Raw genomic sequence first — 27,666 nt, 5'->3', positions numbered from 1 at the left:
GTTGAGCGTTCCACCGACCGACCATTCTCGTCCAGGTGGAACCTCGAGACGAGAGGCGTATTTCTTAGTTCTCCTGGCTGGCCAAGTCCCTTTTTCTTCACCCTCGTTTTCCCATCCCCTCCCCTCAGTTTGTATCCGTCCTCCAAGTGGCGGAACTGCCTGTACATCAACCTCGACTCCATGTTTTACTGTATACAGAGGGGACTGTGTATCGATGTTGTACTCCCTTCCTCGCCATTTTCTCCACCTTTTGCTTTTCGTCGTGTCTGGTCAAGAGATACGGGGTGTTGGATCGTTCAACGGTGTTTTCTCTTTTCTTCAGTAAAGCTTCGAGAGTGTCTTTAGAAGATACGAACGGTGATACTTTCTCGCAGAATCTATAAATACGTACTCGATTCGCCTATTTCATCTACGTACGTGCTACTCCCTTCCTCCACCTTTTTCTCCACGCTTTTGCTTTTCGTCGTGTCTGGTCAAGAGATACGGGGTGTTGGATCGTCCAACGGTGTTTTCTTTATTCTTCAGTAAAGCTTCGAGAGTGTCTTTGGAAGATACAAACGGTCGATAGTTTCTCAGAGAATCTATAAATACGTATTCGATTCGCCTATTTCACCTACACTGTTCAAACACTGCTCGAATCGCGGAGGGAAACGCGCTTCGTGAGACATGAAGAGAGGAGAGGAGAGTTATTATTCAAAGATTGAACGTTTGAAAAATATATATATATATACACGCCGCGCGAAGGCGTGTATAACGTTGCCACAACAAAATTCGTCACGGATGGAACAAGTGAAAGCCGACGTGGATAAAAGGTGAACGGAAGGAAGGTAAAGAAAACCGTCCCTTTAGACGGTCCTGCTCGCCTCTCCTCCCTTTCGCGGCTCTGCCTACGCCTCGAGGCGATGTTGCATTGTGTACGTACAATATTAAACGCGATATGGGTGGACGACAAAAAGGACGACGAATGTGCAACGACGGGACGAATGAATGATTCAGAGTCGTACGGCTCTGTCGCGACGTACCCGCTGCCACTTCTGCTAATGCAGAAACGCGCGCGCAATCGAGTGTGTGAATGTACTCGTGTCATATTCCAATTCGAATAATGGCGGGGACTCTTTTCGCGCGCGCGTGAAAAAAAGTTGCGCGCCTACGTTTCCGATTCGAATTCCACTTGGGACTTGGTTTTCGTCGTGAGGGCGGACAAGTCTAAGGAGGTTCGGTGAAAAGTGTCCTTATTGTCGGAGAAATTGATAGAGGTTCTAGAGGCGAAGAGGTGGGAGTCGAGGTTTGATATCTCGTCGGAACGAGTCATTCGTTTGCGTGTTATGGATGCGTATTTTTAATGAAGTCTGTGTTTCAAGAGATTGGAGAGGAGTCGAATAAAATTTTAATAAACTTTTCAAGGAATTTTCTTTTTGCGTTTGCTTGTAAGAGAAATATGAGAAGTTTATTCGAAAAGCGAGCAGTTTTATCGGTATATATTATTGCACCTCGGGAAGGTGTAATTAATGATCGTCGAGTTTAGAGAATTCTTTCAAAAGTAAATATACGTTTCAAATGAATTTTATCGCACGCATCGAAAATTGAAAAGATATTAATACTACGTATAAATACAAACGTACAATGAAAATTGTGCATACATTATCTACTTGCAAAACTTGGACATTTATTAGTTTCTAATAACGACGCATTGAATCAACACGTTTATAATACTATCTTTCGATATGATCGTGACAAAAAGGAAAACTCCAAAGATGTATATTATCAAGTTTTCCTTTCTTAAGATCTTCGAGAAACGCCATTCTCGCCATTATTACTTCCTCGAGTATTCTCCTCACATTTTCCACGAACTTTCCTCTCCCAGAACCCTTCGAAATGTTCTCTCGAATTCGAGACGTGCAAGTTTCGCAAAGTTGGCAAGGTCGGGAGGAGAAGCTAAAATTACGCCTCTCTTGAGGAATTCCTAGGCGCTTTCGGCCTTCCCTTCGCATACTAACGACACCCAGCCCCAACTTGGAGATCTCGCTTCGATCCAATGCATCGTTAGGTTACGCAATCGAGAACACACTTGTCGTCCACGAACGTGGACCAATTCCAGCGTTGGATTTTTCGGATTCCTCGCGATCGACAATTCGTGACGAGATATTTCGCCGAGCTGTTCCCGACTGATAACAACCGGCTAATAATTCAGATGCTGATTATCTCTGAGAACTGGTCCACATTCCAACCTGGTGACGATTTTTATCTCCTGTTATATATCGTTATACATCATATTCGATTGTGTGAAACAGGATTTACAGGAAAGAATTGTAAATTATAAACGATCGGTTTAAAAATTACTCCCTTTTTCGACTCGTTTAAAGGAATTTCCGACTTCTTCTTAAAGAAAATGGACAATTGTTGCTCGCGGGACGGGCTCAGGTTCGTTCGAAGAGGAGACAATCATTTCCAAGACGCATCTTCCGCTGCCTACGCAGTCTCACACTCGACTCGTACTCCCTTCTCCGCTCACAGACACCTAATACTTTCAAAACAGTTTTCGTTTTGTTGCTGTAAGAGGAATAACCAACCGAAACTCAGAAGAAGAGGATTTTCGTTTGGATAGTGATTATTAATCGTACAGATACCTCTTACTTACTTGCGTCCAACTTCCGCTATGAAATTTAAAAAAAAAAAAATGCTCGACAAGATTAAGCAGCAGACAAACGATTCATATAAATTTTCGTGGGTTAGAGAAATGATCTACATACGCGGCGAGGAATGTTTCATTCCACGTTAATTCCTCTCTCTGCAATTTTCGTTATCGATGTACAACCGATACGAATCCCTTCCCAGATCGATTCTGGGGCAAGAAGAAACGCTCGAGAAACGCGGCCCATTCGACTCGTCCCCCTTCTCGAGATCCGAAATAAGAGAAAAAGCGAGAAGACGGATCGCAAGAGCAAGCTTGGAAACTTTTACAAAATCCTTATTCCAAACGGTGAGATACGATCCTTGGTGTATACGGTCGTGTTCCTTCATCTTTTATTCAGTCGCTATCACCCCCGATTCTAAATCCCGGCAGTCATGCGCGCGACAGCTCAGGGACCCGAAGACGTTTCCTTAGATCACTTGGAAGAGGAATACAGAGGGACGTAGAGGGCCCTTGTTGCGCCTAGGGAGGGATGGGGGGAAGAGGTGGCCAGAGAGAGAGAATGTAAACGTGGGCGGTAGTTTACATAGAACTTTGAACCGTTTGGAGAGGCAATGTCGGCTGGCAATGGCTCGTCCCTTCGATGTAAGGGCAGTAATTCAAATCGACAGTAGCATCCATTTGGTTAAGGAGGCCTTACCAAGAGATACGAATCAGTGATTTATAACTGGCTGCCGGAATGCGTGCGGACGTGCCGATGTCTCCTCCAACGTCATCGATATCCGTTATTGAGCTTCTTCTTTCGCCTTCTTTCTCCCTCTTCCCCCTCGATCTCCTTCCAAACTTCAAAACGCGCTGGATCTTTACGGATCCATTGTTCCTCTCCTAGAGAAGGTATTCGTCTCGAGCACCAGTCCTCGATTGCGTTTTACAGGCTTTGATAAACGGCACTGAACATTACTCGCGCAAGAAACCTCGATCTCGACCTGTCTAGATTTAACTCTAATCTGTTAGAATCCTGTACAATAATAATTGGATTAATAGAGATGTTGGGATTAAACCGCTAAATGATTTAGAGTTCAATGTGATCCGAGAATTCCGCGAAGGAAATCGTGACGTTCTAAATACTCGCGATCTCGCGATGGATTCGAACAACAATCCAAATCAAGCGTATTCCTTTTATGAAAAATTTGTCGAGTGACAAATTTCCTTTTTACGTATTTCCAGCGTTATATGCAATTGTTATGGATATATTTCGATATCATCGAAATTCGAAATATATTTCGTATGTGTATATATAGTGGTATAGATGCACCGGCGTTGATACCTCTTAACCTTTGCGATTTTCTGCGTGACCCTAAAGGGCAACTATAGGCCCGCGCATTGTAACAATGCATCATCTTGTCGCGCTGGGAGGTTCACCGCTTCAAGGCTGGCCGAACCTGCGACTCCGGCTACGGAATACAATGGACGGTTCAGGCACCGTCGCCGGTTCAATGCTTACATTATGACTATCCCTGTGGCTTGGCACATGTAACGATACTTATCCACGTATCCTTACAGGCTTTGTCTCACATCGGTGGGAGGACACGTTCCGTGGGCTGCACGTTGCGCAAAAATTAATCTCCATTAACTCGAAATAATTCTATTTCGTTTTCCACGAATTCTCTTTTGAAATTGTATCTTTTTCTTTTCTTTTTGTTTCCTTTTTTTTTCTTTGTGAATATTGTGCGCATATATCCGATAACGATTATACATTTTTGCTTTGATGAAAATTTTTTACAATTTCTTTTTATAGAGGAAATTCAGATATTTCAGAATTTTTTTCTTTTTGTATTATTCAATCCCTTATTTTAATAATAGGAAATATTCGAATTGTTTCGTCTTTCACATCGCAGAATAATTCTCATCAGCCGCGCCGTATTGCGTGCCGGAAGAAGATCACGTGTAAATGATGGGCGGATTTATTCATCTATCTATTCGATCATCGGGTAAATATAACGAGTTGTTCGTTATATTTACGTGCATCCTGTATTTTTTATGATCGTACGCGCTTCGTTATCCCATAATTATTCAAATTTTTTATTTTTTTTTACATTGCGTCTATTTAATAGAAGCTAATAGAATTTATCGTATCATCTATTCTAAAATTCCCGTTTTTTTTTTCTTTTCTCAAACCGAAGCTTCGACAAATTTGCAATTTAATCTCGCGATGCAATTTATTCCTCTAGAATTTTTCTTCTTTAATCGTGAAAATTTTCTTAACAGAAACAATCGCGAAATCCATTATTAATGGATCTCGAGAACGTTCAGACTTTTTTCGGTTACATAATTTTTTCACCGCTAACAGCTTGTCGAGTTAATTCGTTAATTAAAACCGCAACAAGGCTCGACTAATTGCGGTACAACGATTGCTTCGTGTACCGTACGATTCCGCGGCGAGAAAAAAAAAAGAAAAAAAGAAGAAAAGGAAAAAAAAAATCTGATTCGTGGAACACGAACCTTTTCGCCCCTAACGAAATAACGAAATAGAATCAGGTTCGTTAAGAGAGCATTTACTTATCTCTGGTGAACAAACAGTGAACGAAGTTTTATCGCAACATGTGATATATTTATAAAACGAAATAAATCGTATACACTTTTTTATACAAGTTACGAAAATTTATATTCAAAACATCGAATGGTTGGCAAATAAGTTTTTTTTTCCAAATTCAAGATTTTACTTTATACAAATCTCGCGTCTGGATCGGATTTTCGTCTCGCAATTCAAACTCATTAAATTAAAATTTCCGGCTTTAAATCTTTGCTACCACTTTTTACACGTTTTATAAGATACATCGTTCTCTCCCAGTGACATATAAATCATTTCAGTAACTTCGACAGCTGATCTCCTAAACTGGAATGCAAAAAGTAAACGAATGACTCTTTAATTAATATTATCGCTTAAAATTCTTGCATAGAAAACTCTTAAAAACGAAAGAACGCTCTTTCGAATGGCACCACGAATGGTAAAGTAATTTCGAATTCGATCAAAAGTTACGAATCGTAGAAAAAGAGGAACTTATTTGCACACGTAATAACATTAAAAACCCTCTTTCCCTCTTCTCTAATATCCTCAGAATCGATATCCATGATTTCTTCACGATCATCGAGGGACATAAGGGGGACGAGCAAGTATTGGACGAAGTCTTCTTCCTGAAGATTTTAATGCGGCAGGTGATACACGTAATCGACGTATTACCATTCCCCGTTCGCGTATTCCACATTGCTCGCCACGCCATCGTCGAGAGAAACGGTCGATGACAGATGGCGATTGTCCAACATTCGACCGTGATCTTGGCCTTGGACGGCCGGCTTCAACGTCCACCGACTGAGGAAAGTCGATTCGTTCCTTTCGGACGATCGGCCACCGCCGTCGTTTCCATTCAATTTATTCCCTTTATCAGTTCGTAAGTTTTCCAGCCAACACCGGTGGCCGTATCCCCTCGTGATAAAGTCGAGCCAGAGGAGTTGTTTAGATCTCCCCGATCTTTACTCGTCGTGTGCTTGGAAAGCTTCTCTCTCTTTTTCTCCTTCTCTCTCGAGCAGAGAGCTTCTGAGCTTTTGGATTAACTCAGAGATTGAGAGAAGCGATTCCCTGGTTATGAAGATATTTTGGTAAAGTGAGAGTATTAGCAAGGTGTCAGATATTCGTTTAAAAAGTAGCAGTAATAAGTGTTTGATGAATGGAAGTTTCCACGATTATTTTTGAATATAATTTAATTCTTCGTTGGTGTAAAAGATTGAAAAGATGCGTGGCACAATTTTAAAGTTGATTATTTCAAGATTGAAGAAATTTTGACAATTTCGAATTTATACGTACATTTGGGCGTGGAGCAGAAAAAGTAAGAATATAGAAGTAATATTTTAATGTCCAAGGTACGAGAGGAGCTACTCTTGGATACGAATAATAATCTTGAGCGTCCAAAATGTATAAAGAAAGAATGGGAAGTGAAGTGGAGAGGGGGGGAAAGAATTCTGTGTGAGCCAGTTCGTGACGTCGGGGCGATGCACGACTTTGATAATTCCTTCCTTTCTCCGTGTCCACGTGATATCCGGGCGAAAGATCGCACCGGCAGCACGGAGGCTTTCAGGGGATCGCTTTACATTCGTGAGAAGTCAATGATCTTGATCGTGATCGTTGCTACGCCCGTTTACCTTCGGGTGGAAGAAGGATGCAACCGCGAAACCACGCTCATTGGTATTTCCATCGCTCGTTACTGATTGCAACATGCCACGAATACCGTGGAGGAAATGATTGGAAAACCTTTTGATACTCCAACAACGAAATTTATGAATATTTCCATCATGGAATTGGAGACGTTTCGAATCCTCGCAATTTCGCAATTCCCCCCCTCTTCCTCGATTTAAAGAAATTCTTCGAGCATCTAAAATTAAGTGTCCCGGAATTTCAACGAATTTCTTTATTTTCGATCGCTCTTCTTCTTTTATTCCCTCGAATTCGAAGGAGAAGTTGGTTTCGAAAATGGGATACGATTTTTCTCCTTTTCTAAATTCGTCGAGTTTATTTGGAAATTTGGAAGGAAGCGCGTAGAAAGGATTCGTGGAAGGATTCTTCGATCGGTTAAGGAGATAACGAAACGTGTCGGTCGGATGATCGATCACGCGTTCACCAGGAAACAATTCAAATTCCTTTACCAGGAAGAGAAGTGGCCGGTTCTTTAGAAGGAAGATGAATTTGTGTTGCTGTCTCAGGAGGCTGGACACGGAAACGAGGCGTCAATTATGCGCACTATACGCAACATCTTAAATCATCGACCCGTAAATTAATTCCGCACTGTGTCGTACAATTTATTATGATTTATATTCAATAAGCCGCACTTGCTGCCCCCCCTCTGTCCAACGGGATTCCATTCGCGCGACTATAATTTTAACTCGTATGGACGCAACATTTGTTGAAGAACGAACAATGCGTGAATCCAAATAGATTTCGAATTCTCATTTTTTCTTTTCTTCCTTTTTTAAATCTCTTTTTCTGGGAAAAATTATTATTTAAAATTTTGTCCAATTAATTTAATTCAAAAGTCTCTTTTGAACAACTCTCGTCGAATAAATTTTTCTCTTTAAGAAAATTGAAGAATTGGGCAAATTTTAAATCAATTTTTGTCACGTGTATTCTTAGGTTCCTGTTGATAGATCCTGAGGATCGGTTGCCACATCCAGGAAGCGTTCCAGCACTCGACCAGCACTGACTTTTCGCGAACGTCGATCCGATCGTTCGCGTTCCATTGTTCTCCCGGTATTTGCATACGATTTAATGGAACATCGGGATCCCTATTGTGCGTCCCTGGAAATCTTATGTAACGGCGCTCAAGGTGATACCATCTTCGACACGTAATCGCACGCGTAACTTTATCGATCGCTGAATCGAAGGCCCTTAAACATTGGATGGAATAGTGGTTTCTTCCGTACGAGATGGTACGTCGATAATGCATCGACAAGGGTTTCTATGATTTGCTACAAATTCGAAACGGTGTTTGGATCATTTTTGAACACTTTTTTTAAATAACGCGTGATATTATTCTCGAAAATAGCGATCGTTAAAATTGTTCCACGGGGGGGATTTTATTTTAAAAAATTGTAAATAGTTTCAAAGTTTCCATGCTCCATCGAACGTTTCCATAATATGTAATCCGTGTACAAAGTGTCACGGTCGTTTCCAAAGTAATTTAACAATAACACACGTGCGATTAATTCCACAGTTGTGTAGTTGGTTGCGAATCGGTCGAACCACGATCACACGTCCGAGATTGCATCGACTACCAATTGCATAATAGCTCTGGGATCTTCCATTAAATCGTACACGATTCTCGGAGGGAAACCACGTTTTCGAATTATAGAACGTCGAAACTGTTCGCAGACGGATTGCCATAAAACTTTTATAAAAGTTTTTCATTCTCCTTGGTAGCTCTTAGTTCGTAATTTCATTCATGAAAGTGGATCTGAATTCGAAACAACAATCGTCCGTTAATACCTTTGATCCTTGATCATTCTAAACAATCTTTTTAAAATCTTTATCTCGAGAAGAATATCGAAATCGAGACGATATTGAAAATTTTTCGATATCTAGGAATAAAGGAACATTGGAGGATAATTATAACGAAAGTATTGAAAAAGAAAGCTCATTGTTTGCTTTTACACGGCAGAAAGGCGTTGTTCGTCTGACGCACACCGGCGCACCTACTGCGCCTCATCTGTACGTGCACTCGTTCCACTTGTGGTCGTCTCTCGTGAAGCGTGTATCCGCTTCCGGTGGGACGAGTCGCAGAGGACACTCCGGTCACTGAACACGTATAATTCATTGATAATTATGTAATGAAATCATCGTTTCGCTATGAATCGGCCGAGTTGGTTATTTTGAAACTCAATACGTTTTACCTGTTTCACAGCCATCTATTCGATTGATTTGTCTGTTCAGCAAGAAAACATCTCTCGTTTCATTAATTTTTCTTAAACCTTCGAAAGCAATCTTTCAAAGTGTATACAGTCTATTTATTACTTGCTTTTCCTTTCGATCAAAAAATTTGCATACAAAATCGCATTATATAGATTGATTTTATACGCTTCTTCGAGAAGATTATTTCATTTTATACGAATTTTGAATTAAAATTCGGTGAAATCGTATAGAAATAGTAAAATTTCCATCTCACGCTTTCGATTAATGCGCTTCCACGTATTTTTTAACTTGATGCAGAACAGATACACGAGTGACGAACGTTCGGATATAATTCGAACGTGTTCGGATAGCGTGTAACCTGTTGCTATCTTTCGAAAAATTCTCTTGCTGGCAACAAAGGAAGTTGTGTCGGACAGGTGGTTAGACTTGTTCAACACGCGTGCATCATATGCGCGTTGAATGCGTTCCCGCGTCGCCTAGGCAACACACGCGATCGTTCGCCTCTTTAAACACGTTTCCAATTGCGATCCTCGCTTCTTATTTGCACATTAGACGCAGGTGTTTCTTCTCCTTCTTTTTTTTCTTTTCGGAACGATAATGATAGAATTATATTTATAGGAAGCGTATTATTCTCGTTTTATCGCTGTCTATTTCTCGTGTGGCTGGCTTCAATGGCCGGTGCTAATCTTGTTAATGAAGTTGTTAGAGATCGATCCGGCAGATTTAAAAGCGTAGTTAATATATATCTAATGACGAATATTCATATATTTGTTACGTGGTTTGATTCTTTTCTTTTTCCACGAATAATAAAATAAACACTTGCGTCGAGTGACGATTCTCATTAATGTTATATGGAATATTTCCATCGCCTTGAAACGAAAATAAGTACAAGCATCTTCTTGCGTTTGAAACAATCAAAGATCCAGGAATAATTATTTCGCGTGATTGTTCCACGAAGGAGAGAATCAGATCTGCTTAATCTATCGCATCTTCTAAGGGCATTACGTAAAACAATTAAAAGAATCCTCTTGATCGCATCAATAGAATGAAATTTCCACAGATTGTTGTTTCCACGATGAGTAAGAATATTCGAAAAATACATCGGAAAAATTCTTATTTATCTTTGAATGTAACAAGACAATTTCCATCAAAGTTTCAAAAATTTCATCGAGATCCAAAAATTCTCTTACGTAATATACACGCACAAGATCGTTCGTGCGGAAAAACTGGTCTTTCGATTGCTATTAACAGTTGGATGATACACGTAGATGTAATCGAAACCTTATACCGCTTAAAACAAAGGCAGCGTTCAAATTCCATCAATCTCTGCGCCAACAAAGAATTCGAACGCGACAATCGCCGCACTCTCTTTCGTGGCTGGTAACACGGAATCAAGCCAATTATTCTCGGGCCTACGCAAAATTTAAACCCCCGTCGTTCGGATTAACATCCACGCGCCTTTATCCACGGATAAAGCTCGTGTGTAAAATTGCACGGCAATTACTTGTTGCTGGGGACATGAAAACCACGAGCATTTACGATAATCACATTTACGTATAGCGGCGGAGCTTTATTAACCGTGCGAATTAAGTTAAACGGCGCCAAGGAGAGGCTCGGCCGGAGTTAAAATTTCTGCAATAACTCCGTGGTGATCGTGTATACGCGGCGAATAAGGACGAAAAATATGGTGGTACGCGGCGGGATACCGTCGAACTCGGTCATCGAAATCAAGAAACATCGTTTGGATCACAGTAAGGTTGAGGTGATCGCTACTCGAGGAATCGATGGAGGAAGGGCACGAGTGAGTTGCTTCGATATTCAAATTAATATCGTTGTACAAATTTTGCTCATGAGGAAATGTATAAAATTTTTCCAACGAAGAAAAGAGCAATGGAAGGGAAATTAAATTGAATGGAGCATCTCTCGCGTGACGAATTACGAAGAGGAAGGAAAAAGATGATCGAGAATCAAATTCACGAGTCACGAGTTCCACTAAGCCTTTGTTCAAGGCGTTATGTTTCATCACGTGGTTTCATCGTTTGGAACAGAGATAGAGAAACACAGGCCGGGGACAGAGGCGCGTTTGCATGGCGGGTTTAGCATAGTCGGTTTCGAGGGCTGGATTTACGAGGGGGACAAAGTTATCGCTGCACGAGTAATGAACACTTGTTCGTTTTAAGTAGCCGTCCGACAATTTGTACGTCACTCGAACCGGCGCGACAAGACCGACTTCTATCTGCCGCGAATCTCGCTCTCCTCCTTTTGTGGCGCGCGCACGAGCCGAGTCGCGTTCCGCTCGAAATTCCACGCGAGAAACTCTTGCCCCAACCTTCGAGTTAATCCTCCCATTTTTCAAATCTCTATCTTCGAACGACAATGAGACGATATGTCAGGCAGAAAATGCAATATTATCTGTTTCATCGTTGCAATTTGTATTCCTTCGTCCGAGATTTTCTCCCAAACATCCTTCCATTCTTCGTCTAACGCTTCCAACGTTTCCAAAATTCGCCGAAATTCGCTTCAAATTCCATTTTCATCCCTCTCTAATTTTTTACTTTCAAATTCTCAGCATCAGGATCTTTCTTTCACTGTTCCCAAATATATATCCATCTCCTTGTGTATCAAAGAGATAAAAGGAATATCGAAGGAAAGGGACGAGGATTCACCCCTCTCCCTCCTCCCTGTATGGAGTGATCGATGAAGAAACGGTAATCGCTACATCGTCCAGCGACATGGATGTTTCCCGCGCTGAACAATGGCTGTCCCCTGGCGGAGTCGTGGCGGAATCAAGGAAACAAGGACAGAAGGAACAGCACTGACCTTCCTTATACACGTGTTCACATAAAACATTACGATCTTTTATGCGGTCACGTTTCGCGGCGATAACCTACGACTCCTCGTGCCTTCTTCTGCGCCAACGACGCCAACTCCCTCCGCCAGATGCCTCCACCTTTTCCACCGCCATTATTATTATTATTGTTATTTTTATCATTATTATTATTATTATCATCGTCCGCGGCCTTTTTCCCCTCGGTTTCACGGGACAGCGAGGACACCACCGTTCTTCCCCCCCTGGAACAATCCCCCGCAACGTGGGTTCTTGCGCGGTAAGGTCAGATGATGATTCACGAGATATTTCCGGAAGGGATAATAGGTGGTCTGCATTATTCAGGACCCGTGCAGGACCTGGGAAACGAACGAGTCCGCGCCTGCCCTCACGTTTCCTCGCAACGATTGCAAAAATTGCGGTTTGTCGACGCGAAAACGATCCTCGGGATCCTCCTTTCGATCCCTGGAATCGAGTGACCGAGGGGGCCGAGCCAACCGCTGAATATGATTCGGCGGAAATGGTGTTTTCGGCAACATCGTGATTTCGGTTTTGCGTTTGCCACACGAAGTGGACGACAGTTCTTTTTGGGAATATTTAAGTGATCGAATCTTTCCTCTTTGATCTTGGTCGATGAAAAATTGACAATGGGTATATCGATAGTGTAGATTGCACTACGAAATAATCTTTTGACATTGTTTTTTGTGAAATTCTAACCTAACTTTTAGACTCGTTAGACTCTCGTTGGTATGGAATGCGTTAGGGAAGAACGAGGATCGATTTTTTGGGTTTTAAGGATGATTGAATTTTCGAAAAATTGGGGGTAACAAACGTGTTCGGAGGGGGAAAAAACGATTCGTCAGAGAACAAGTCGCTTTTGAAATTTTTTCCACTTTGTCCGGTTCTGAAAATTACGACCGGTTTGCACGATTCCGCGCAACAAAATGCGTATTCCCGCGGCAATCGTGTCTCTGGTCCTGTTTCGTAAACGAGGATAGCCAAGTTTTTGCCACGTCGGTGATTATACGAACCTCAGCTTCGCTGATTGCGCCGATAATCAAACTCGAAAGCCCAGTTTTTGTCAATTGGACGAGAAATACTTGTGCGCTTGTGAAAAATTGAACCGATGGGGAGTTAAAATTAATAACTGTAATGAAATAAGAAGAGTACCTTCTCTCTGGGAAACGCTCGAGTTTTTCAGCTTCGTTATTTAATCTAAACTCTCGTTTTTCGCGTTATTTTCCGACATCTCGACTCTCGTGTTTTTCCTTTTCCGAACGAAAATTAAACGCGTTGGAAACGAAAATGACGGAATCGCGTGGCCGATTCGTGCACACCCATTCGTCCGACCGGTCATTTTTCGAGATGGAACAAAACGAGAATCGTCCATTAACCGCACGATAGGGTGGAAGATATCGATGTATCATCGCGTGTGAGAAAACGAAGATCCCCTCTTATAACGTAAATGCGATGTTCCTCCTTACTTTTCTTATCAATCTCGAGAAGAACGTACTCCCTTTGCGAGTATCGTATTAAATTTAATATATAGGGATTTTACGTGTTTTATAACTAGACAAAAAAGCAACCGTGTTTAAATGGAACGATGGATTGATTATTTTTTGATTTTGTCGAAAGGGTATTGACTATTTTCTGTTGTTCCTTTTAAAATTTATATATCGTTTTTTATTTTACGATAAACGAACGATAAATTAATAAATATAGATGACAAAAGTTAATACGACATAAACGTTGAAAAAATTGATTTCGTTCGTGTTATAAATTTATACTTGACTTAAAATTATTATCATTAAAATGATAATTAAAAATTTATATTTACGGCAAATTATATAGCGTAAGTTGTAAGTCGATGAAGTTTTTAAAATAATCGCAATTTTATTTTCGATTTGCAGCTTGTCTCTCGTGAAATATTCGAACGTCTGGCAGAATCGACTGCACTTTCCAGACGGATGAGTCGTCAATCAGACTTGGCCTCGATAAAACATTTTTTAATAACCTTTCCTTACATCCAATTGACAAGTTGAAAGACGGCTCAGAAAACGTTGTAAATATCTTGCGATGAAAGTAACGTCGATACGAGATCAACAGGGTTTATGTCGGTCGCAGAGAGCCTGACTATCGTCCTTGTTTCACAATTTTAACCATTTCTTATTGAATCTTATTGAAAGTCCAAATCTTTAAGATCATTTTGCAATAGCAAAAAATGAAGAGTAATTAATTTTATTATAAACTATACAAAGCGTAATGATCATTACCTTCACATTGGTATAAATTCATAAAGTTAAATGGAATTAAATGGAATCTCATCACGCACAAATCAAACGACTTATTTCCAAATACACGCAATAACAAATTCATCCCATACACGATTCATATAATACAGAATAATTACGTAGCAAAAAAATTTTCATTCGCTCATTTACAAAAGCATCCCAGACTTCATGCCATACGTTTCACTTTTTCTACACTTCGCTCTAATATATCGCGAGGTAACAATAACAAGAATAATAGCATTTAATACGCGAAAAGAGGGAAGTCGGGTGTTCATAGGAGGTGGAAATTTATGCACAATTTACATTTCACCGTGGAAACAGTAAGACAACTGTGTTAACCCGCGCACAGGGGCATCCCTTTTCCCGTCACTGATGATTTACCACGGAAGCGGTACCCCGCGTTTAAAGCTGCTTTCCACGTGTCGTAGGCTTGTAAGTTATGCTCGCGCGGTATGGAGACGTAAGTGGCTGACGCGGTCATTCTCGGCCTGCGGATAAAATTCTTCCTCGTTCGCCTCCAACGCTCGAGGTAGGCGGAGGGGGGAGAAAAATCTGGTAAATTATCGCCCAATCCTTTTGCAACGTTGCCGGAAGAGAAGCGGAAGAGATCGGTTGATTTACCGATTTAATTGCGGACGATTCGTGACACCTTGGGAATAAATTCGAACATCTCTGAATTATCCGTCGTATTTTACTATTATCGTGCTGTATTATTTCATGTTTTTTATTATTAATACTTGATTAATCGCGTTTCTACACTCGTGTTTATCATGGCGAATAGGTTCGATTATCGTCATAAGCGTAACACAGCGCAGGTGAAATGAGTTTTCGAGACTTTTCTCTCGTCTTCGAGAGAAGATTTTTATTCGTTCAACTATTCCCGAGGATTTTTAAAAATATTTCCTATCTTGGAAAATAGATGTAGATACATTTACTATGATATTTGCTCACTTGTAGAAGTAGAAATGCGACGATATACAACTATTTACCTTTCGATTAGTCTTTAGTTACTATAAATAAAGTTCTCAAGGTATTGAATCAAAGAATTTTTGTTTTCATTCGCTTCGAGGTTTAATTCGCTTAAAAGGTGAATCCAGTGCGAGAGTAATTTGTTTTTTACTGTTTGGAATACCGAGAGAAATCTGTTCAACGAGAGAGTGGTATGGATCAGTAGAAAAAAATTTGATAGAAAAGAGAAAAAAGAGAGAGAGAAATGGACACAGGAGGGAATTGGATGGAATTGGCCGCGTGCCGAGTCTCTTCCTCGATATCTTTTATTTCTCCACGCTTATAAGGAAACCGGTACCACGTAATTACCTTGAGATACCGCTACAATGTTATCACACCCTTCCTTCTCCACTCTTTGTCGTATCGTGAGTCGAGATAGAGATCTTGCCTCGTCCGTCTTTATAAAGCGATTTGACCCGGGACCTTGATTTCAAATCCTTTCTTCGTTGCACCGTTAGTCGGGCCAGGGTAAGACGATCCTACTTTCTCCTCCTTACGCGCAAAGGGTGTCAAAAGAAGTTGAGAATTACGATTTTCTTTTTCCAGCAATCAGAGTATCCAGTATTTATTATAAATAAACGTGTGAGATTGGGATCAATTGGATATATTAAATGGAAGATATTAATTTCAATTACATTCATTTATTTTTCTATACCTTTTAAAATATGTTTTATCGTAACTATTTAGTGGATAACATGTCTTTGAAGATTGGATTTTAAATAATATATGTTGGAAATATATTGGTGAAATGTTCCAACTTTCTCCTAAAACTCCTCTCCAATATCTGATCGGAAGTTCAAGAACGATAAACGAGTACTGTTTCTCGATGCTAACGGTACTCACCAGATCCTTTCTCCTTCTCCTGCCTCTGTATTCACGATGAAAGTATCTTTGCTCGTCCACATGCAGGAGCTCGACCTAAAATCTACTCGATCGACCAAATTCCCCGTCTAGATCATTTCTCGAAACATATCTTATTCGATACATTCTATCCATTTATTCAAAATTATTATCTCGATTCGCATCGTTCGAAAATTTAAAATCCAAAACTTATACAGGGTATATAGATAAAACTTATATAGATAAATTTCCTTCCTTAGGAAAGAAAAAAGAAATCGTCGATCGATCTCGAGTTTGATGCGCGCGAATTTTAATCGGGGAATTCGTGAACGGTTCTCGAATGTGAAATGTGACGAAAAGGAACAAACCGTCGCGCGAAGGAACCGTGAGGTAACGGTACAGGGTCGGTGGAACCTTGGCCGGATATAAAAAGAGACGAGAAGAAAAGTAAAAAGGATAACAAGTCGGGGATCCGCGATCTCGAGGAACCGTTCGTCTCGCAGCTGTTCCTCTTCGGGAATATCTCGTTTTGACCTTGCCTAATACGAAAAATGGATCGCACGATAAATTGTAATTTTATTTTAACGATCGATGAAAATCGTCTATCTATTTTATTTGCTCAGATTTCGTGAACGAGAATACGTTCAACTCGTTTCTGGCAATAATAATGTGGTGAATTGGCCATGTTTAATCGTTTGTTAATCCGCGTGAGACATCTGGAGAGGTAGTTTCGTGATTTATCGGTTGGAAAATCGAAGGAGTTTGCATTCGCGAGCACCTGGTCTCGTGTAACAATTATCCGTTCTCCGTGTTTCTCGAATCCATTTACAGTAGTCGAACTTTCCCCATACGAATAGTGTGGCGGAACGAAGCGGAATTGAAACTCTGCCAATTAATTAATTCGCTTCGAGATATATTTCGACTTATTCCATTTTACCATCGATTCGATGTATAATTAGCGGACGAATGAATATTGTGTATTCGTACAAGTTGAGTATTCGTCTCTCAGAATATCGAAATTGACGAACGAACGCCTCGTTTGCTTGCAGAGTCCTCGATCGGCGATCATCGTCAGGGTCGCATGTCCCTCCAGGCCGAGCTACCGTCGTCCAAGGCGAAGAGGGAGCAAGCGCTTCGCAGCATCCTCGCTGCGAGGAGGCGACAGATCTTCAGCCAGCGGCCAATCTCGGAATCTCGGAATCTGAACCGTACGCCGAGACCGTTGGACGCGTCCGCGAAAGACGCGTCGGTCGACGTTCTCGAGGCCCAGGAGACGAGGCATGGGATGTACGTAACCGCGGCTGCCGGCAAACCGGGAGACGAAGAAACGTCGGGCAGAGTCATCGACGGGGGCGAGGCGACGTCGAACGTGGACATCGAGTTCGTGTCGAGGGACGAGGAACGGGGGAAACGGGTCGTCGAGCAGAGTTCAACGGGGAAAACGGGGAACGAGGATCTCTCGATCGGCGACAAGAGCTCGTTATCCCCGTCCACCACATCTTTCTCGTCCCTCGTCCCAAATCAAAAATCTTCGGACACGGAAACTCGTGGAAGGAACACGGTCCCTATGCCGGAGTCGCTCTACAATTATTTCAGGCCGGTCGAGAGTAACATACCGGTCGAGGACATGTCGCAATTCCTCTACTTCGGCCAGAAGATTCAACCGGAAATTCAGAACGGGACGAGTAGCGGTAGTAATAACAATACGGCTGAGTCGACGGCCACGGCGCCGACCGCGGCCAACTCCAGAAGAAGGTATTCCATGAAGAGGAATTCGACGACACCGGTACCGGTGGCCAGGTTGGAGGAGATGCTCAACGAGGAAATGAACATCGCTGTGGAACGGCAGACGGTGGAGAAGAACAAGGTGTCGAAGATGAAGAACGCGTTCAGGGGAGCGGAAAACGGGGTTTACTACAGGAAGGCGAGGCCTGCGGAGACGACGATCGCCTCGAACGTTATTGGAACGGGGAACGGTACCGATAGATCGGACTCCGTCGCGGAAAATAAATTTCGCGACGATAACCCGTCCGCTCACGTGGAGCACGAGCCGCGGCGCGAGAGAGGAAGTGCCGCTGCCCACGTGGCCGGTGAAACGTGGAATGCGACCAACTCGACCCAGATACCGAGCGGGCAGCCCGTTTCCGCGATCACGCGCGAGCGGAACGGGGCAGAAAGTGAAACCAAGCTGAAAGATCGTCCCACGGACGCCTCGAACAAATCGAAGCCCGTATTATCCTCGACCGTGAACGGAGTGGAGAAGCCGTCCAAGGTTTATCCTCGAAAGAGGAAGAGCAACGATCCATCCTCGCCCGCCGCGTACCTCGAGGACGAGGTAGCCTTCTCGAATCCTCGAGAATCGTTGGGGATGGACGGAAGCGCGAAAGAGGAACGAGGGATCGACGAAGCGAACTATCGGACGACCGTTGTTGCCTGCCGCGAGAGCAACAACATCGAGACGTCGACTTCGAGGGAGAAGCTCCTCGGCCGTTCCTCCACCGAACCGTTTCGAGTCGTGTGGACGTCGCCGGAAACGTCCACCCTCCGCATCGTGGTGACGGAGGGAAGGTTGGGGCAAGGCTCGGCCGACGAGTATACCGTTAAACCGGTCGTCGATTCCACGGAGGGACGAGCGCGCGGCCTCGACGTCCTTGCCACCCCGAGCACTCTCGCGGGACCGAGCGGGGCCGAGGGGGCACGTTGGAAGGGGCGGCACAGGGAACAGAAGCAGCAGCATTATGGAAGGCTCGACGAAGGGAGCGGCGTGTTGGCGCGGGAACACGAGCGGGATCGGGATCCACGGCATCGGGAAGAAGAACAGCAGCACCAGCAGCAGCACGTGTACGCTTACACGATAACGAACGTGACGCGGCTATTGCGCAACTACACCGGACCTGGGTTAAGCAGAGAGGAACAAGGAGGTCGAGAGGCGAGCACGGGTACGACCGAGATAACGAGCGGATCGCGGCGTCAGCAGGCAGAGGCAGAGCCGCAGCCGCAGCCGCGGTCGCAGCCGCCGCCGCCGCCGCCTCTTCTGCCTCCTCCTCGTGGCGGCGGCGCGGCAGGTATAGAGGCAGGCCGAGCGCCGGCGGAACTCAGTGCCGGCACGACCGTCGAACCAGCCGCAGCCGGTGGTGAAGCGTCCGCTCACCTGGTGGGGGAACGACAGAGGAAAGTGGTCGTTGCAGTCGGTGCGCACCAGTCGCAGCAGCAGCGCGCGGTCAACAGAGCGCAGTTGCAGCTGACCGCCGTAAACAAGAGCGGGCCGAGGTCGGCCAAGACCGCGGAAGCGTATCACCCGAGAGGCGGCGTGCGTTGGAGTCGCGCGAAGCCCAGGAGCACGGAGATCGAGGGGCTGAACGATAGAAGGTTTCTCAGGAAGTCGGCGAGCGCTGTGTTGAATCAGAGGATCGGGGCTGGTCCCGAGGGAGAGGAGGACGGGGCGGTGGCAGGGAAGAGGAGGAGGTTGACAAATGGCCAGAGCCAGAAGAGGGTCAAAGGGACGAGGAACGTAGACGAGGATTCGGATACGGTTAAGAACGAGAGCGGTTCGATAGCAGGGGACGAGAGGAATTCGAGGGTCGGAGCGAGGGTCGAGGATGTGACGATCGCGAACGGGAGCGGAGAGGGTACGATTTTGGAAAACGCGACGACGGTGGATACGACGAGCGGTGGCACGATGCAGCAGAGAGTTTCGTCCGCTCCCTCCGTGGAAACGGAAACGGTGCTCGATTCGACCGGTGGTGGCGGTGGTGGCGATGGTGGTAGCGGTGGTCCTCTTCCGACAGCGGTGAACGCGACCACCACGGACGAGGGCGGAAGTAGCGAGCAAGCGGAAGCGGTGACCAAGGCGAGCGCATTCGAAACCAAAGACGAAACCGTGGGGCGGGCGAGCGACGAGGAGAGCGTCGTCGTACCGTCCACGAGCACCCGCGGTATCGGGAAGAGCGGCGCGGATAATGGCACCGAGAACGGAAGCGGTTCGCCGACCGTGACAGTGACCGCGGCGTCCGACGAAACGATCGTGGCCAAAGAGACTACCGCGCCGGCGCCCGTTTTCCCCGTTACGCCCAGAATGATCGCGAAAGCGGCCCGAGACCCGATCGAGACTTTCACCTCGAAGCCGACCGAGGCCCCCAACCAAATCGCGGATACCAAAACGGTGGCCGGCCTCGTCGATCCCTCCGTCGACACGGAAAAAGTGTACGAGTCTAAGGATCGCGGGATCACGACCATGACCACGACCGCGAGTGCAACCGCGTCCTCGTCCATCGCCACGACGGAAGCGTCGACGACCACCACCACTGCCACCACCGCCACCACCACCGTCACCACATCCTTGCCCACCGTGCAAATAGAGATCTCCACGATCGCCCAAGACCAAAGCGCGACGACCACCACCGATTCGAAGGAGCCGAGACCCTTGGAAGACGCGTCTCCTTCGATCTTGACGGCAGACCTGGCAGATGGGAGGCGAGGGTCCGGCGAAAGGTCACCGGAAGTGAGAGGGAGGAATCTGTCGGACAAGTCGCAGGACGCGTCCACCGACAAGGACGACGTGCTACCCATAATGCATCTGTACAACACGTCGGACATCTTCAACAACACCGGCCCGGTGAACCCGTTCTCCCGGGGAACGGAGCGGCGGGCGGAACACCCGCTTCCGGCCAAGCAGCCCTCCGAACCTTCGAGAACGACCGAGAAAACCAGCGACACGATTACACCGAGGAGCGCGGAGAATTGGACCCGTGGCCCGGACACGAGGAAGGACAGGCACGAGGAGAGCAATCAGGTCCCGGCGACAGGCCCGGGCAGAGGATCGTCGACTAGCAACGGAAGTGGGAATCGTACGAGGCACAGGACCGTGTATCACCATCCCATTTTGCCCGAATACAACACTTCGGTGTATCCGAGCGAGTTGAACAGGACGTTGTTCGAGACTGGACTGATATCGGTCAGTCCAAGGGAGTCGGTGAATATCAGTGAAGTGATATCGAAGAGGCACGACGGGGACGCGATCGCGTCCCAGGAGACGGTCGCCGTGGTCAGCTACATCTTGGCGACGTTGGTCGTGTTCCCGATCGCCGTCGGCGTTGGCCTAATTCTTAGAAGACTGATACTTAGGAATCGTAAGGTGAGCGATCGAAGAATGGTTTAAATGGTGGTGGATGCACGGGTGTTTAGAAATTATATATATATATGGGTATGTAATATAGGTCGTCGAGTGAAAGTGGTGCATGTTTGGTGGCGGGCCAGACTCCGTTTCAATTGGTGAGGAACAAGGTTGTTGGTGCCGGTGATCTTGTTTTTTTTTTTTTTTTGATCATTGGTAATTTCACCTTGCGTTTACTTTATTTTCGAATATCTTTGCTTTAAGTTTCGATATTTTTTTTTATACAATTATAGAACCTTCTATGAGAAGATTCTTCTTTCCCGCATACCACGGGATTTGGATACTGAATCAGAGTCGCAAGATTGTGGACAAAAACCTTCTCCTTCCTCCCCTTCGAACGAAATTCAACGACTATCCGTTTGATCGACGCGAGGATCTCAAAGCGATGCTCCCAGCTGCGCGAAGGGAGGCCATTCGAAATGGTATCCTTGAGCCGCTAAACGTTTCATTTTTATTCGGCCGTGATTCCAGTCCGGCGGGTGTAATTTCCTCTCGTCCCTGCTCCTCCTCCTCCTCCTTCTCCTCTTCCTTCGCCTGCTGTATTATCCGGGCAAAAACTTTGATTTACGATTGTGTACCGTAAAGCGTATCTGGCCGATGATCGCTAAATCGAAACGACGCGAATTGTATAGCACCGCCACTTATGTACCGTTACGCGGTATCCCTTTGGATTATCGTCGACCGTCCTGGGCATTTATCATCCGGCCATTAAACCTCACTGTGTACTTTCGTTATCTTCCTTGGCGCAAGTACGAAAAGTAAGTGCCTCTCTCTCGATCGAGTTATCGAGATAAGTTTGAGACAATTAAGAAATTCGAGATTGATTCGAGATAAGGTTGAAGTAGAGAAATAAATTTGTAGAAATGAAGGTGATATGAGATATAAGCGTGATATAAGCGTTCGTTCGAGTTGTACTCTCGAATTTGTATCTCTGAACTCGCCTGATGGAATGGACACAATGGAGCTCGGTCCTCGATTAATTTTTACGGATGATTCTCAATGGACTCGTCGGATCTTTGGTTCTTTCGGTTCTAATATTAATAACGTTTTGCGCGGATAATGGGAAAAAAGAAAAATATCGAAGGAGAAGCATCTCAAAAAATAATTTTTCGGAAAAGAATTAAAAGGAAACTTGTTGGACGAAATGAAATCTTTTCAATTTGTCGTGTCCTCGAGTTGTAACAAAAATGTATAATTCATAACCAATCCGATGATCTTTCGAAGGTATGAATAAACGATTATTCAAAGACTAGTTATAAACCGATCGATAATTTATTCGCTTCGAGTTATTTATTTATTCACGTTAATCGATGCTTTAAAAAGAAGTGGAGAGAGAAAATGATTTCTTCCACGGAGAGAAAACATAGTCGCGTATAGATCGTCCGTCGAACACGTTCCTCCTCCTCATCGAATTCGCGATGCTCTATCCCGAAATTTCAAGTTTTATTTTCATCGTGATCGAGTTCATAAGCATTATCTACAATATTCACGTCCCTTTCGTTAGTATGAACGATTCCATTTATAAGAAACCGGCATTTTGCATTAATCGAATATTCATAATTTAAATAAATAATCGTTGTCGTTGGAACGTGACTATCTTGTATTCCTCGACGTGTTGAGTCACGATCACTCGAAGAACTGTGAAAATATTCGAAGGAAAAATCAAAGTTTCGCGGGAATTGCACGTTCTTGTCGAGTGAAGGTACGTGACGATGATGACGTTTATATGTTTTGCATAGGTGCTGGAGGAATCGGATACGTCGTCGGAAATAAGTTGCAGGAAGGATGCTTTGAATCTCGAGAATGGCGACTTCAAAACGTCCATCGAGAAAGCGATCACTAAACTTCCCAGGATACAACACTTGGTGAGTAATCGAATAATTTCTTTCTCTCTTTCTTACGAATATGAAATATAAAATCATTTTTTCACGGAATATGATAAAATTTAATTCAAGGAATTAGATATTTATTATATATTTATTAAATTAAATCGAAACATGAATTATTTTTTCACAAAATACTCATTCGGTATGATTGGATTAAAACGATAAAAATTACTTTTAAATCACTGAGAGTATTTATTCGTATTCCGTATCACAATTTTAATTTTCTACAACAATTCGGACGCTCATTAAAAAGCAGATGGAATACGAAATAAGTTCAATTAATACGAAAGAATAAAAAAAAAAAAATACACGAAGATTAATCGATCATTTCGACCTTGTTTCATTCTCCTCCAACTTCTCATTAAGAAGCAATAAAGCGTAAAATGATATTTTACAATATACAATACTACTGTTAAAACGCTTTTAAGCATCTTATTATAACTCAATTAAAATAAAAGGAATAAAAAGGAGGGAAAAGAAAATAAAAAAATAAAAATCGTCGAGTCATAGAGAAATTACTGCTTCGGCCCGCTCATTAAAAAATAATCGGCTGGAAGGAACGATAATTCAGAGAGAGCGGAACGGAGAGCAATTCTGTTTCTCGCCCGGAGTCGCGGTACATCAAAGGGAGGATGTGCCGCAGATTTATTCGTCAGGCATTTTTAAATAATTATCGTTCGCGATACGATACGATATACCAACCACCTTCTTTCTCCCGTTCCAGTGTCACGAAGCGGAGAAACCACCGCCCCCTTCGTCTCAAGAATCCAGATGGGAGTTTCCTAGAGATAAGCTTAGGTTACAGACGGTCCTCGGCCAAGGAAACTTCGGCCAGGTAAGGAGTTGGTCTTCCATTTCGCGCGGGACAGGAACATCTTCGAGGCCTCGAGAGAGAGTGGTGTGATAATAAATCGTTGCGGCCGTAAGCGCGAAAATTCGGTTTGCGAAGCTTTGAATCTTCTTCTTCTCGATTGAACGAAACGATGTTGTTTCCGTTCTTGTTAAATTTTTATTTTACAATATTGATTCTTGACGATCGATATCGACTATTGATATTATCGACGATTCCTTCAAGAATGTAATTTTAGCATAATTCGAGGAATTGGCAGCGATAATGTAATGGATTTCGAATGTTTTTTTTTTTTTTAAGTAAACGTTCGAATTACTTTTAGTCATTCTCATTAATTCTGAAATTCCTTATTGACTTCATCGATTATTTGCATTGGATTTTATTATCGCGTAATTCATTCTCTTTTCCTAGTAATTTATAAAAATTATCTTCTAATTGGGAAGGATTTAATTTGTTTTGTTTTAACGTTTGTAATAGGTTTTAATACGATTTTAATGGACGAGAGAATTAAATTGAAAATGTCGTTCTGTTAGGTGATAATTTATTCGTTGCATAATAATTTCAACTCTGATATACTACGATAAATTAATTAATTTGAACATAGTTTCACAAGGGACGAATCTTATAATTAAAATCCTATTAGAAAGTCTAGAAATGACTTTTTATTTTCTTAGGTCTGGAAGGCTGAAGCCGATGATTTGACAGGTCATCAGGGGACGACCCGGTTAGTGGCCGTGAAAACGGTGAAAGAGGGTGCTTCCGATCGTGAGAAGGAGGATCTGGTTCGAGAACTGGAAATCATGCAGCAGCTTGGCAGCCATCCAAACGTTGTCACTCTTCTGGGTTGCTGTACGGAACAAGGTAAAGCTTGTTCCCTAATTTCAACTTAATTCTGTTTCGCGGAAATTGTGATCAATTCGATCATTCGTTTCATCAGCGATTGGTTTCTTTTCTAGAGATGAAAAGTTAAAACAAGTAAAAAAGGAAAAAAAATGCAAAATACAAATTGACATAGCGCTTAACACTTATTACTAGTCATTAAATCAGCCAAGTTAACTGTCTTTTTTTGCATATGTATGTCCACATTATTAATTCACGTGTCATTTATTTTTGACCTTGTCTCGTTTGCTCTTGACTTTACAAACGTCGACAACTATGCACGAACCGCCACGTTCGTTCGTAGAGATTGCAAAATGCACGATGATTAAGTAATCAAGCCTCCAAGATGGATCTTCGTTCAATCGAAAACTGACATTTCATGATACCAATCCATCTACGTCTTCGCGACAAATACATTCCTCTACGAAGACGTGATATTGGATTCACGTGATAAAATCATGGAGCAAAATTCTCCCTTCCACTGTCGTTAGAATCCTTTTCTCTTCGACGCAGCCCAAGAAGAATTTACATTATTTGCAATATCGTTTCGAGCATCAAGCATCTTGTTTAATCATCATCGTGCGGTCACGGTGTGAAAAAACACAGAGAATTAGTTTTCTTTTCCACGATTGTTATATTTTTCGAGAGTGTGTATAATAATCGATGACGTATATAATAATTCACTACATTCGCGTATAGCTAAAACTGTGATCACGATAACTGGTTTCGATAGGCTCTCAATTTTATCTCTTCTATCTGGCGCATCTTCGATTATTTACGATTTCGTGTATTCACCATCCACCGATCGTATCGCGTGAAACACGGCGTAATGCATATTGAAGACGTCGTTAGGGGATTAAAGAAGAGAGACAGAGAGATGCATTCCACGTCATTGAGTCACTCGATAGACATTTTTCTTTTTTTTTTTTTTTTCTTCTTCCTAGTCTCCGTTCAAATGATCGTGATCGTTTATATACACACGCGTGCGCTATTGTTTCCCGGATAAAAAAGATCGAAAATCGATAGAAGATGGTAATGGTGTGGAAGAATCGACTGTTTACGTGCCATCATCTACGCTTGTAATTGAGTAACAGTCATTGCGCGCTGCCTCCGCGAAATTGGCATTGGAGGGATTGATGAATTTCTATGCGGACGGATGATGGAGACAATGGTTGGTTGAATTGAAATTTTTTAATTTGTTGCCGTTGTTATAAAAGTTACAAATAGGTCTTTCTATTCTATTTATTTTATATTTGTTTGACAAAAATTGAAAAATAGAAAGAAAATTATCTTATCTCTTTTAATGGAATGAATCGTTTCGTTTCGTTTAGAAATTGGGTAATAATAAAAAAAAAAAGAAAAGAAGAAAATAAAATTACATGGAATTCGCTGATTTGAATTTTTACATCAGCATATCGCGCAAAATATATTTTTGCAAGTTCAACAGAAATCAATTACGACACGTTATTTATTACGAGTGCAGAATATATAATAATTTCACAATTATCATTCTGAAAATTCTTGGTGTTAATAGCTTTTTGTTTGTCTATGGGCAATCAGTGTCTGATTAATTGAGGTAATAAACTATTCATCGATATAAGATAGCTAAATAATCATTGTTTCCGACAATTATCTTGATAAATTGCAAATTGTGGTTTCCGTTTTTCCAATTGTCGATTAATGCGCAGTTGCACACTCACGAAACTGCGTCAAAATGTATATACAACGTATAAAAAAAAACGAATGAAAAAAAAAATGACCACCTGTTTCAATATTCAATAAACCAAGTTATTCTCGAAAGTTCTTATTGCATCGACGGATTTCAAAGAAAATCTCGAGAATATTGAATAGTTATTGGAAAAAACATAAATAAAGAATTAAAAAAGAAATAAAAATAGAAATTGAAATGATTTTTCTAATTAAGATCTTTAGGAACGAAAAATCAAATCATGAAAAATTAGAAGAAAAATAAATAAAATCAGATACAGTAAGTTGACGTAATTTTTTTTTTTTAATTAAGATGTCAAATAAAAAATCTGAAGAACACGTACTTGGGAAAAATAAATAAAATTAAAATGGAAGTTGATGTAACGTCTCGAATTAAGATGTTAGACGATGAAAATTTAGAAGGAAAATATATAATTACAGATAATACTTAGGAGCTTATATAACATGATTTTTTATTCAATGCAATTCTCATCTTCTTGCAATTCATTTATCACGATTTCGATGTATCAAACATTCTTTATAACGTTTCAAATTGAAATTTTCAGAATGGAATGAAGGATCATCTTCTTTTCTTTTGTTTTCTTTTCACAACAGATAATAGTTTATATTTTTCATATATAAAAAAAAAATTATATTTTAATAGATAATTTAAATTTTTATGAGACACATCCCTCGCATTATAATATACACAAGAGTTGTCTAAATCATAGAATGCAACAGTCGTAAAATTGCATATGCACCTGATCGCACGCAGCATACTCCGTCTTATAACGATAAAATCCAATGGTTGAGACATCAAAACAGAAACGAGACAATCTGGAAGTTTTAGCCGTGGCTCGAAGGAGGGAGGCCCATTATACGTCTTTCGTTGCAAGACTCTCGTCGGTATCGTCGCTCTCATCGTATAAATTTCCATACGTGTCCCCACGGCGAGGATCCTCGTGGCACAATACGTCTATTAAGTCGAAATGATCGTTCGTAGCGAGTTTCAGAGGATACACGTATATATCGATACGATCAGGCCCTGTGCATGGACGTCGATCTGGATTTGACGTCGTTACGGCGTCCCATCGTTATTTATGCGCCGAGTCTAGT

At 42.6% G+C, this 27,666-nt stretch overlaps 1 protein-coding gene across 6 annotated transcripts in view; it reads left to right on the top strand.

The window, feature by feature from the left end:
• The window catches only part of LOC108004235 (platelet binding protein GspB-like), a 166,048-nt gene that overhangs the window by 128,210 nt on the left and 10,172 nt on the right, over positions 1–27,666 (top strand). For all 6 annotated transcript variants that reach the window (XM_062082806.1, XM_062082809.1, XM_062082808.1 and 3 more), the window contains 4 exons: positions 17,105–21,189; positions 22,968–23,093; positions 23,839–23,949; positions 24,639–24,825. In XM_062082806.1, the coding sequence (XP_061938790.1) occupies positions 17,105–21,189; positions 22,968–23,093; positions 23,839–23,949; positions 24,639–24,825 (4,509 nt within the window). The remainder of the gene's footprint in view (positions 1–17,104; positions 21,190–22,967; positions 23,094–23,838; positions 23,950–24,638; positions 24,826–27,666) is intronic.

The sequence above is a fragment of the Apis cerana genome, linkage group LG12, assembly GCF_029169275.1.
Source record: "Apis cerana isolate GH-2021 linkage group LG12, AcerK_1.0, whole genome shotgun sequence".
Classification (NCBI taxonomy): Eukaryota; Metazoa; Arthropoda; class Insecta; order Hymenoptera; family Apidae; genus Apis; species Apis cerana.
This window is presented reverse-complemented; position numbering and strand designations above follow the sequence as displayed.